The sequence below is a fragment of the Pongo abelii genome, chromosome 18 (assembly GCF_028885655.2).
Source record: "Pongo abelii isolate AG06213 chromosome 18, NHGRI_mPonAbe1-v2.0_pri, whole genome shotgun sequence".
Classification (NCBI taxonomy): domain Eukaryota; kingdom Metazoa; phylum Chordata; class Mammalia; order Primates; family Hominidae; genus Pongo; species Pongo abelii.
The window spans coordinates 73,799,586-73,813,041 of NC_072003.2; the positions used below are offsets into that span (position 1 = coordinate 73,799,586).

Genomic DNA, 13,456 nt, shown 5'->3' on the forward strand with positions numbered 1-13,456 from the left:
TATTATCAATTTTTTAACTTTTCGATGGTTTGCCTGTTCATACTCTTAATATTGTATGCTTGTTTATTTATTTATTTGAGACAGGACTTTGCTCCGTCACCCAGCCTGGAGTGCAGCAGCGTGAACATGGCTCACTGCAGCCTCAACCTCCTGGGCTCAAGCGATCCTCTCGCCTCAGTCTCCAAAGTAGCTGGTACCACAGGCCTGCATCACCACACCCAGCTAATTTTTCTTATTTTCTGTAGAGACAAAGTTTCACCATGTTGCTCAGGCTGGTCTCAAACTCTGGGCTCATGCAGTCCTCTCACTCTGGCCTCCCAAAGTGCTGGGATTATAGGCCAGAGCCACGGAACCCAGCAATACTGTCTTTAATGAAACAGATTTTTAAGTAACCAATTTATCAGTCTTTTTGCTTTATACTTAGTGCTTTTTGTTTCCCAATTAAGAAAACTTTTTAAAATTTTTAATTTTGGGGTACATAGTAGGTGTATATATTTATGGACTACAAGAGATACTTTAAAAGAGGCATACAACCATTTAAGAAATCTTTGCCAATCGCCAAGTCATGAAGATATTTTCCTATTTAGAAATTTTACTGTTTTACTTTTCACATTTGGATCTGCAGGGCATTCAGAATGGATTTTCCATGAATGGCATACAGTAAGGGTTAAGATTCTCTATTCAAGTATCCATTTATGTATGAATCTGCTTCTACCACATGGCCTTAATTACCGTTGCTTTACAGTAACTCTTCCACCAGGTAGTACAGTCTCTCTGCTTGGTTCTTCAAGATCGCTTTGGCTGTTACAGGTACTCTGTGTTTCCACATAAATTTTAAAATCACGTGGCAATTTTGCTAACAATAAATATGGGATTGCACAGAATCTATAGTCAATGTAATGAACATTCACATTTTTTATAACACCAAGTCTTCCAACTCATGAGCACAACTGCTCATTTATTTATTTAGGCCTTCAAATTTCTCTTAATAATATTTTACAGTTATCTGTAGAGCGGTCTTACACATTTTTGTTAGATTTATTCTTAAGTATTTGATGCTTTATGTTACTTTAAAATAATATTAATTTTTAATATATTTTAAAAATTGGCTTGTTAATAATATATAAAAGTACAATTAAATTTTACATACTGACCTTCTATCATGAGACTTTACTAAGTTCATCTATTAAGTACTTGCTAGTCCATTTATAAATTCTTTTGGATTTTCTACTTATATAATAACCTCATTTGTAAATAATGACAATTTATGATTCTGCTGATAGTGCATTTTAAAAAATAATAGGCCAGGCGCGGTGGCTCACGCCTGTAATCCCAGCACTTTGGGAGGCTGAGGCAGGGACATAACCTGAGTTCAGGAGTTTGAGACCAGCCTGGCCAACATGGTGAAACCCCATCTCTACTAAAAATACAAAAACTAGCCGGGTGTGGTATGAGCCTGTAATCCCAGCTACTCAGGTGGCTGAGGCAGGAGAATCACTTGAACCCAGGAGGTGGAGATTGCAGTGAGCCGAGATTGAGCCACTGCACTCCAGCCTGGGTAACAGAAGGAGAGACTTCATCTCAAAACAAAAAAAAAGAATAAACAAATAACAAAAATGACAGCTTAATTTTTTCCTTTTTAATTATTACCTGTTTTCTTTTTTCTTGCCTTACTGTACTGGCTAGGACCTCTGTGATAATAAGTAACTATGTCTTGTTGCTAATCTTGGGTAGAAAGCCGTTAATATTTCACCATGAAGTATGATGCTTGCTGTAGGCCTTTTTATAGCCACATTTTATCAGATTAAATAAATTCCCTTCTAGGGTGGGTGCTAAAATTGGAAATTTGAAAGCTAATTTGATATTTGATGATGTTAAAGAATTATGGTATTTTAAGATATGACAACGGTACTATGGTCTTTTTTTTTTTGAAGTCCTTATCCTTTGGAGTATTTACTGAAATATTAACAGATGACATGATATGATGTCTGGGTTATGCTTCAAATGAATACAAAGAGAGGGGAAGTACATAAGGATATAAATGACACAATATCAATCTGAATTAATATTTGAAGCTGTATGGTGATTCCATGGGGGCTGGTTATACTACTCTGTTGAGATGGAATTTACATTGTAAAATTTACCCTTCCAGAGTACAACTCAGAGGTTATGGTTGTACAATCATCACCACTAATTCCAGAATATTTCCCCAAAAGAAACTCTGTATCTATTAGCAGTCACTTCCCATTCCCCACTTCTCTGAGTTCCTGGAAACCACTAATCTTCTTTCTGTCTTTGTGTCCCTTTTGTGATCTTTTGAGTCCAGTTATTGAGGTTCATCCATGTTGTAGCATGTATTAGTACTTCATTTTTTTGCAAAGTGATATTTCACTGTATCGCTACATCATGTTTTATTTATCCATTAATCAGTTAATAGGCATTTGGGCCGTTTCCATTTTTGAGCTTTTACTAATAATGCTGCTATGAACACTTATGTACACATTTTTGTGTGAAAATGTGTCAGCTCTCTTGGGTATACATCTAGCAGTAGAACTCATGAGTCATATAGTAACTGTTTAACTCTCTGAAGAACTGCTAATCTGTCTTCCATCTTCCACAGTGGCTGCACTATTCCACATTCCACCAGCAATTTCTCTAGACTCACACCAACATTTGTTAATTGTCCACCTTTTTGATTACACCCATCCTTCCTAATGAGCGTGAAGTAATATCTCATTGTGGTTGGGATACGCATTTCCTTTTTTTGTTTGCTTTTTAAAGAGACAGGGTCTCACTCTGTTGCCCAGGCTGTGGCATGATCACACCACTATGCCTGGCTACATTTTTTAAATTCTTCTTTGTAGAGATAGGGGGTCTCCGTATGTTGCCCAGGTTGGTCTTAAACTCCGGGCCTCAAACCATCCTCCAGTATTAACTTTCCAAACTGCTGGGATTAAAGGTATGAGCCACCCCACCCAGCCCTGCATTTCCTTAATGACAATGATGAGCATCTCTTCATGTGCAACTGGCTATCTGTATATTTTCTTCTGAGAAATGCCTATTCAAATCCATTGCCCGTTTTAAAATTTGCTTTTCATTCTAGAGTTGGAAGAGTTTTTGTATGATCTCAATACTAGACCTTTTATCAGGTATATGATTTGTAAGTATTTTCTCTCATTGTATAGGCTGCCATTCAACTTTCTTGATAGTGTCTGATGCACAAAAGTTTTTAATTGTGATGAAGTTCAAGTTATCTGGTCAGGCGCAGTGGCTCATCCCAGCACTTTGGGAGGCTGAGGCAGGCAGATCACTTGAGGCCAGGAGATGGAGACCAGCCTGGGCCAAAGAGCAAGACCCCCATCTCTACAAAATAGAGACAGAGCAAGACTCCATCTCAAAAATAAATAAATAAATAGAAGTTATTCAGGTTGGCCAGATACCCAAACAATTTTCAGAGACAGAAGTTATCAATTGAAAAATGAAAATAGTATATAAGTAACAAACAATTTTAAAGTAAAATATAACTTGTACATAAAATATAACATAATGAAAGTTCACTGTACTCTCCAAGGGAGAGAGAGAAGACTTGAGAGTTGGTGATGGTTGGTAAAGGCAGAGTATGAGGAATCATTCTCTGGAAAGTAATGTAAAATCAGATGATTGACTATGAGGCAGGCATTCGGTATCAGTATGAAGACATATTTTATGATAATTGTTTTCCTTAGAACTTTGGCACTTAGAAAAAACTGATGTGGAAAGATTCATGACATTACCTGTAAATGAATCTTTGAGATTTAAAAAATACACTTTGGGCCGGGTATAGCAGCTTACACCTGTAGTCCTAACACTTTGGGAGGCCGAGAAGGTTGGATCGCTTGAGCCCAGAAGTTAGAGGTCAGCCTGGGCAACAAAGTGAAACCCCATCTCTATAAAAAATGCAAAAATTAGCAGGGCATGGTGGTGTGCATCTGTAGTCCCAGCTACTCAGGAGGCTGAGGTGGGAGGATCACTTGAGCCCGGGAGATTGAGGCTAGAGTGAGCCGTGATCACACAACTACACTCTAGCCTGCGTGACAGACCCAGACCTTGTCTCAAAAAGCAAAACAAAACCAACACCAAAAACCACTTTTTGACATGGAGAAATACTGTATGTGCAAGACACACTGAAGAGGAACAGAAGATGCTACTTGATCACTTCCTGCTATCACTCCTTTAGCACTCCTAACTATGAGGTAGAATTAAAATTTGTTCCATGTGATAGTCTGACTAGTGCTGAGTAAGTCGCTACACACAAATTTGCTTAAAACAATAATGTCTCAGGGCATATTCAGTGTTTTGGGTAAAGTGCTATCAACTTGTAAGAGTCATGATGGCTAAATACCATTAACTGAACAATCGTTATGTGAAACAAATCTGTATCCTGATTATACATCCTTAACTTGGTCATGGTCCAAATTGAATTGATATTATGTTACCTCATGTACAATATAAGAATATTCCAAAGTAAAATTATATTTTTATTCCTACCCACCCTTTGTGCTACTGTTGTCATATATTTTATTCTACATGTTATAATCTGAAAGTATACCGTTATTGTTTTGGCTTAAGTCAGTTCTTTTTTTTTTTTTTTTTGAGATGGAGTTTTGCTCTTTTTGCCCAGGCTGGAGTGCAATGGCGCTATCTCGGCTCACTGCAACCTCTACCTCCCAGATTCAAGTGATTCTCATGCCTCAGCCTCCTGAGTAGCTGGGATTACTGGTGTGCACCACCACACCCAGCTAATTTTTATATTTTTAGTGGAGATGGGATTTCACCACGTTGGCCAGGCTGGTCTCGAACTCCTGACCTGAGGTGATCCACCCATCTCGGCCTCCCAAAGTGCTGGGATTACAGGCGTGAGTCACCGCCCCTGGCCAAGTCGGTTATCTTAAAGAATGAAAGAATAATAGTCATATGTATCAATTATTTTTCTCTTCTAGTGCTCCTACTTCCATGCTTCAATTTGTGATCCTTTTACCTTCAAGAATTTAGGATTTCTCACAGTGTGCAAATGTGGGAGATGAATATTCTCAGCTTTTGCTTGTCTGATAACACCTATTTTCTTTTTTTTTGAGACAGAGTCTTGTGCTGTCGGCCAGGGGTGAGTGCAGTGGCGGGATCTCAGCTCACTGCAACCTCTTCCTCTCCAGTTCAAGTGATTCTTGTGCCTCAGCCTCCCAAGTAGATGGGATTACAGGTGCGGTGGTTAATTTTTTTTTTTTTTTTTTGAGATGGAGTCTCGCTCTGTCACCCAGGCTGAAGTGCAGTGGTGTGGTCTCGGCTCACTGCCAGCTCCGCCTCCCGGGGTCACACCATTCTCCTGCCTCAGGCTCCTGAGCAGCTGGGACTACAGACGCCCACCACCACACCTGGCTAAGTTTTTTGTATTTTTGGTAGAGACGGGGTTTCACCGTGTTAGCCAGGATGGTCTCGATCTCCTGATCTAGTGATCTGCCTGCTGGGATTACAGGCGTGAGCCACCAAACCTGGCCATTTTTGTATTTTTAATAGAGACGGGATTTCATCATGTTGGCCAGGCTGGTCTTCAACTCCTAGCCTAAAGCGATCTGCCTGCCTCTACCTCCCAAAATGCTGGGATTACAGGGGTGAGCCACGTTGCCTGGCCTATTTTCATTTTTTAAAGGGGTATTTTTTTGCTGGATATAGAATTCCATGTTGGCATTTTCTCTCAGCATTTCACATTTGTTGTTTCATTTGTCTTAGTTTCTACTGCTTGCTTTGTTGAGAAGCCACCTGTCATTTTCCTTCCCTCAAGAGAATGTCTCCTTTTCTCTGCCTGCTTGTTGAATTTTCTTTTTATCTTTTCGTTTTGGCAGACTGTTAATAATGTGTCTAGGCTGGGCATGGTGGCTCACACCTATAATCCCAGCACTTTGGCAAGTCGAGGTGGGTGGATCACCTGAGGTCAGGAGTTCAAGACCAGCCTGACCAACATGGTGAAACCCTGTTTCTACTAAAAATACAAAAGTTAGCTGGGCGCGGTTGTGGGCACCTGTAATCCCAGCTACTCAGGAGGCTGAGGCAGGAGAATCACTTCAACCCCAGAGGTGGAAGTTTCAGTGAGCCGAGATCACACCATTGTACTGCAGCCTCAGCCTCAGTGACAGAGCGAGATTCTGTCTCCAAAAAAAAAAAAAGAAAAAAGTTCAGTGAGTATGCATTTCTCTTGAGGTTCACTAAGTTTGTTGAATTTGTGGGTTAATGCCTCTCATTAGATTTGGAAAAACATCTTGGCCATTATTTCTTCAAATACTGCTTCTATCCCATTCTGTCTGCCCCCCCCTTTTTTTTTTTTGAGACAGAATCTCGCTCTGTTGCCCAGGCTGGAGTGCAGTGGTACGATATTGGTTCACTACAACCTCCACCTCCCAGGTTCAAGCAATTCTCCCACCTCAGTCTCTCGAGTAGCTGGGATTACAGGTACCTGCCACCACGCCCAGCTGATTTTGTAATTTTAGTAGATACGGGTTTTTTTTACCATGTTGAACAGGCTGGTCTCGAACTCTTGACCTCAAGTAATCCGCCTGCCTGGGCCTCCCAAGGTGCTGGGATTACAGGCGTGAACCACCACACCTGGCCATGAATCTGTTTTTATGTCCACTAAAGCTGTCTTTTAAAACTACCCATAAGTTCTTAATTTCTGAAATTATATTTAGTCCAAAAATGTCTAATTGATTTTCTTAATAAAGACTAATTCTCTGTTGAAATACTTCATATTTTCATCCATTTTAATTTTCCTCTATTTTATTTATAGGAAAGTATTTTATTTTCCTCTATTTTATTAGTTATTTGAAGTCCTTGTCTGCTATTAATAACTCCAATATATATGAATTATCTCTTCTCTGGATCTCTCTCTGTTGGCTACTTTATCTCTTGATATCTTCCTGCTTCTCATATCCAGCCATTTCTGATAGCATGTGGTACATTATGAATGCTATATTATAGAATTTCTGGGTTATATAATTGTTCTCTAAAGAGTCCTGACTGCTTCTTACACAGACCTTCCAACAAATCTCCTGTTTTTTGGATACTATTTGTCCCCCCATTTTCAGCAGTATGATATCCTTCCTATTCCTTGGGTGAGAGTTTTTTTTGTTTTGTTTTGGTTTTTTTTTTTTTGAGACAGAATCTCACTGTCACCCAGGCTGGAGGGCAGTGACGTGATCTCACTGCAACTTCTATTCCCCTGGTTCAAGCGATTCTCCTGTTTCAGCCTCCTGAGTAGCCAGGATTACAGGGGTGTGCCACCACGCCTGGCTAATTTTTTTATTTTTAGTAGAGGGGTTTCACTATGTTGGCCAGGCTGGTCTCAAACTCCCGACCTCAGGTGATCCACCCACCTCAGCCTTCCAAAATTCTGGGATTACAGGTGTGGACCACCGTGCCCGGCTGGCTCTTTGAGAGTTCCAAGGCACACATCAACTTTTTTCTGCGTTTCTCTTCTGTCAGATTCAGTCTATTGATGGATTTTGAGGTTTTCCCCTAATCCTTTGCTTTATAAATAATGCCACAACAAATATCCTTTTATAGACACATCTCTATCCATTCTTTTAAGTATAACTATCCATAAATTCATAGAAGTAGAAATGCTGGGTCAAAACATATGCATTTTAGATTGACTGTTTTATAGCTTGTTTTTATTCCCATACATAGGCTTGAACAGGGTTCAGCAAACTTCTGCAGAGGGCCAGAAAGTAACGGTTCTGAGGGACCTATAGTCACTGTTGCAGTTACTCAACTTTGCCATCCTAGTGTGAAAAGCAGCCACTGGCAATACATAAATAAATGGTGTGGCTGTTTCAATAAAATTTTATGTATAAAAACAGGTAGTAGACTGGATTTGGCCTATGTGTTGTAGTTTTTTGATCTATGGGCTAGAGAATGCTTAAATACACACATCCTTATCAATACTGTGTATTTATCCTTTTTTTTTTTCTTGTTAAGAGATGGGGGTCTCACTTTGTTACCCAGGCTGCAGTGCAGTTTTGTGATCACAGGTCACTGCTACCTCGAACTCCTGGCTCAAGAGGTCCTCCAGCCTCAGCCTCCCAAGTAGTTGGGAGTACAGGTGCGTACCCATTTATCAAATTTTTGATATTTGCTAATCAAATGGATGACAACAGTGCACTCATTTTTTGTTGAATTTTTATGTTTTTGATTCCGAGGGAGAATAAACTTTTTATTGTTTATTGGACATCTTTTCTTTTCCTGTGAACATTCTATTCATGTCTGTTATGTTTATTAATAGCAATTTCTATTAAAAAATATAGTCCTTTTCATCTGCATTGCAAATACTTTTTTACAAAACATTTTTTGGGGAGAAAGCTTTTAATGTAATCAGATATAGGTGCAGATATATATTTTTAAAACATCTTTTGGGGTTGTGTCATATTTAGAAAAGCCTTCCCTCTAATCTTCTAGTACTCTTCTAGTTTTATTTTGTACTTGACTTATCTAAGTTTTCATAAGAATAAGTAGTTAACCTAAATAGCCAATCTGTCTCTGCTTATACAGCCTCCGGTCCCATCTACCTTCTATAATGTGATAGAGTGACTTTTGCCACATATAGACACCTCTTCTAAGACCCAGATCAAGTGTCACCTCTTTTATTTATTTATTTATTTATTTAAGACAAAGTCTTGCTCTGTTGCCCAGGCTGGAGTGCAGCGGCACCATCTTGGCTCAATGAAACCTCCGCCTCCTGGGTTCAAGCGATTCTTCTGCCTCAGCCTCCAGAGTAGCTGGGATTACAGGGATGCACCGCCACACCCAGCTAATTTTTGCTTTTTGTTTTTTTTAGTGGAGACAGGATTCTCCACGTTGGTTGGGCTGGTCTCAAACTCCTGGTCTCAAGTGATCCACCTGCCTCAGCCTCCCAAAGAGGTGGGATTACAGGCGTGAACCACCATGCCCAGCTTCATCTCCATTATTAAGCCTTTCCTGACATCAACTCACCTGGACAAAATTCATTTTTGTGTCTCCAATGTCTTCTGTATAGACTTCTATCAAAGCACCCAATACTTTTTGCACAGAGTTGATTTCACATCAGTCTCCTTTTAATGTGCTACTATAGTGTTTGGCAAATAGAAGATGACTGTGTGATATGTAAATGAGAGAACTTTAAAATAGGAAATTCTAAAGTTGTAAACTTGATAAGCAGAGAATTATTTTCACATGGTAGCTGTAACTGAAGAAAAATTTAAGTACATAAATATTATTTGGGAGAACCTGCAGGCTTTTACAATGAAGGGTTATTTGTTGATTTTACTAGGGTCCTTAAAGTTTGTCATCCTTTTAAGATTAAGACTGTAAGAAAACATAGCACTTCCCAGAACAACAGGAAGAGCATCCCGAAATCTGTCATCGTATCTATAAAGCACATATGGCGCATCACAGAAAATCCATACTTACATGATTGCAGTCTGAAGAAATTTCATTTTCAGGCTAGAAGAAAAAAAAAAAGAAGAGATGATGTAAAAAAAAAAAAAAAATATATATATATATATATATATATATAGAACCTTTCAAGTTTTCAAACACCACCAAAATAAACTCAAAACAAGAAATCTGAATATTCAACCAAATATGCTTCTTCAACATAAGCAGTAAAATGGAGCTTGCATATCTTTTAGGCTGTTGGGGAGAAATGTACCAGAAAGGTACATGAGACTTAACCCCTTCCCAATCAATGGTACAACGTGAAGATGGTGAGAACGGAGAAGAATATGCTAAAGCAATAAATAAAGCAACAATGACATAAGGATCCCTACAGGACACTTTATAATTCATTTATTATAGAGTGCAGAGAAAGTCGCTCAATTTTTATTTATTTATTTATTTTTTTTTTGGAGACAGGGTCTCCCTCTGTCACCCAGGCTGCCGTGCAGTGGCGCAATCATGGCTCATGGCAGCCTCAACCTCCCGGGCTCAGGTGATCCCCTGGCCTCAGCCTCCCGAGTAGCTGGGACTACAGGTGCAATGTCACCAAGCCCAGCTAATTTTTTTGGTATTATTTATAGAGATGCGGTTTCACCATGTTGCCCAGGCTGGTGTCGAACTCTCGGCTCAAGTGATCCACCCACCTCAGCTTCCCAAACAGCTGGGATTACAGACGTGAGTTACCGTTCCCAGCCCCCATCAATGATTTTTAAATTGGCCTAATGTTGCCACTGGGAGAAGCTACGTGATGCGTACATAAGATCTCTAGGTACTGTTTTTGAAACTTCCTGTGAGTCTATAATTCATAACAAAAAGTTTTTTTAAAAAAAATTTGGAAATATATTCCTATGGATACATTTGCTTTGTAAAGCCAGATACACATACCAGAGATAAAATGAACTTTCAGGCGGGGCACGGTGGCTCACGCCTGTAATCCCAGCACTTTGGGAGGCCGAGTTGGGTGGATCACAAGGTCAGGAGAACGAGACCAACCTGGCTAACACAGTGAAACACTGTCTCTACCAAAAATACAAAAAAATTAGCCGGGTGTGGTGGCGGGTGCCTGTAGTCCCAGCCACTCTGGAGGCTGAGGCAGGAGAATGGCGTGAACCCAGGAGGCGGAGCTTGCAGTGAACCAGATTGCACCACCGCACTCCAGCCTGGGCCACAGAGCGAGACTCCGTCTCAAAAAACAAAAAACAAAACAAAACAAAACAAAACTTTCAATTCCATGACAGAAAAAAAGGGTGGACTAGGTTTCACGTAATATTACATAGCTTTGCAATACATATCTCCTTTAGTTTCCTTGTTCGTGCCTTCAAAGGAGACACAACTGCAATAAAACACACCATAATAAGGCACCATTTCCTGGGCGGGTGCAGTGGCTCACACCTGTAATCCCAGCACTTTGGGAGACCGAGGCAGGCAGATCACTTGAGGTCAGGAGTTCAAGACTAGCCTGGCCAACATGGTGAAACCCTGTCTCTAGTAAAAATACAAAAATTAGCCAGGCGTGGTGGCATGCGCCTATAGTCCCACCTATTCAGGAGGCTGAAGTGGAAGAATTGCTTGAACCCAGGAAACAGAGATTGCGGTGATCTGAGATTGTGTCATTGCACTCCAGCCTGGGCAACAGAGCGAGATTCCGTCTCAAAAAAAAAAAAAAAAAAAAAAAAAAAAAAAAGCACAATTTATTTTGAGTTACCACAGTATTCTAATCTGTTTATATAAATTGAATTCTGTGTGCCTATAACTTAAATATTATCAATTTAGGTAGCAAAACATGCTAGTTTTAAAATAAACAGACGTTTTCTATTCAAGGATAAAGATAAGGCAATAAAGAAAACAGAACACATCAAGTAGCCACACCCAGCATTATTTCAAGAAGAAAAAGATTTCCCTATGGAATTATTAATTCCACTGCAGAATTCAGTAGGCATTAGCAACATACAAACTCATTTTTATACTTACAACATATATTAAAATTGATTTTAATTAGGTTGCTAGGTAACCATAAGATTATATTATATAACACAGTACTTTTGAACTTTCTCCCTATTTGTCTAATAGCAGATACTTTAATGCCTTTTTAAGGTGCCTTTCTCAGTCTCAGAAATCAGCCTCCACGCTGAGTCAACCTAACTTAACTCTGTTCCCACCACCTCAATTTGAAGTTTAACTTATATCTCTTAATAGTTTATTTACAAGAATGCTTTTTCTTAGGCAGTTTTCTACACTATCCTTTTAAAATGTACCCTTTAAGTTTTCCCAATCAATTAGTAATTCTAGTTCTTTCTCAAACAAGGGATGGAAGGCAATTAATATCACAATCTTCTCTACTTATATTCATTTCTACTAAACAACAAATTTGGATTAAAGGGGCATTCTTGAAAGAAATTTAGAGCACTGGAGAATTTTCAAAATAATGTAGTCAAATAAGATGTAAGCTCCCCATACAAAGAAATGTATTGTCATGTTTAGAGTCCACAGGACTATATTAGCAAATTAATTACTGTTTTAATGACTTGTTTCCCTACAGCGGGAGATTGGATTATTTCTCCCAATTTTTCACTTGCATAGGATTTTACATTCAGATCCTCTGTTTTGTGAGTCTGTACCGCCTCCTGCTATAAACTGAGTATACACCTGGCTCCGCTGACGTTGAGCAAATCAAGATAGCAAAAGAGATGAAAAGCAAGCACTGGAGTCCACATTTGCAGTTAATTGAGTCTCCATGGATGATGTCATTCCTTCCTAAGAGGTGCAGTACTGTGTGCTTAGTAATACTGTTAATGTAACATAATATAATATAGGCCACTGACATGCTCGGGCCAATGGAGTTTTAGGAGATACAATATGAGCAGAGGATTTAAATGTGCCTGGGTAGTTTGGCCTGTATTCCTGCACCCCTGCCATTCCCCATGAGAACACGGTAGTACAAAGAAAAGAGAGACATGTGGAACAGACCTGAACTTAACCCTCAACCTGTAGCCTGAAGCAAAGCCATCTCGAATAACCCATGGGCAAGAAAAACAAGCCTCAAGTTAACCCATGAAATTTTGAGGGTGTCTGTTACGAAGAAAAAATGACTAATATATCTATCAAACAAATAAAATAAAAATATCCAAGCCTTTAAATTAGAACCTGTGACAGCTATGATCTAAAATTAGTGAATTATACTGGAAAGCACAGAGCACTACTGTACCTTTCATGAAGAAATGACATAATCCATGGAGACACAAAAGTGCAAATCTGGACACCAGTGCTTGCTTTTCATCTCTTTTGTTATCTTGATCTGCAACTGACTATAAATGGGTTTTATTTTTGCATTCATTCATTCATTTAGTTTTGAGATACAGTCTTGTTCTGTTGCCAGGCTGAAGGGCAGTGGCACCATTATGGCTCAATACAGCCTCCATCTCTTGGGCTTAACTGATCCTCCTGCCTCAGCCTCCCTAGTAGCTGAGACTAAAGGCATGTGCCATGATAGCTGGTTAATTTTTTAAAATTTTATTATACAGACCGGGTCTTGCTATGTTGCCTAGGCTGATCTCAACTTCTGGTCTCAAGTGATCTTCCTGCCCCAGCTGCCCAAAGTGCTGGCACTACAGGCATGAGCCAGAATGCCCAGCCTTTTCCTAGATTTAGTTTCTCTACGCAGAAAGAAAAGATGACACAATAGGAATGCCGTAAGAACAAGGTTATGATGTTAGGTCTTTGAGATTCATGGAACCAAATCACTATGAAGAAGTGTTAAGCATAATGGTGAACAATTAATTTCAGAAATTTAGAAGGGTTTTTAGAATCCAAGAACACAGTGGTGATTTAGAGGAACAGAACAGAGAGTACAAAATATAAAATACAAAGGAGTATTTTATACTACCCTGGGAATGGTGGGTGCATCAATAATGTCAGAATAAATGAATTCGAGAAAGTAAATAAAAATAATAAATAAATA

General features: G+C 39.3%; 1 protein-coding gene across 2 annotated transcripts in view; it reads right to left on the reverse strand.

The window, feature by feature from the left end:
• Nucleotides 1–13,456, reverse strand: part of GLG1 (golgi glycoprotein 1) — a 154,674-nt gene that overhangs the window by 69,358 nt on the left and 71,860 nt on the right. The window contains exon 2 of one of the 2 annotated variants that reach the window (XM_054534126.2): nucleotides 9,472–9,504. The exons of the other annotated variant lie outside the window; for it this stretch is intronic. Coding sequence (XP_054390101.1) covers nucleotides 9,472–9,504 — 33 coding nt within the window. The remainder of the gene's footprint in view (nucleotides 1–9,471; nucleotides 9,505–13,456) is intronic. 2 annotated transcript variants of the gene reach the window in all.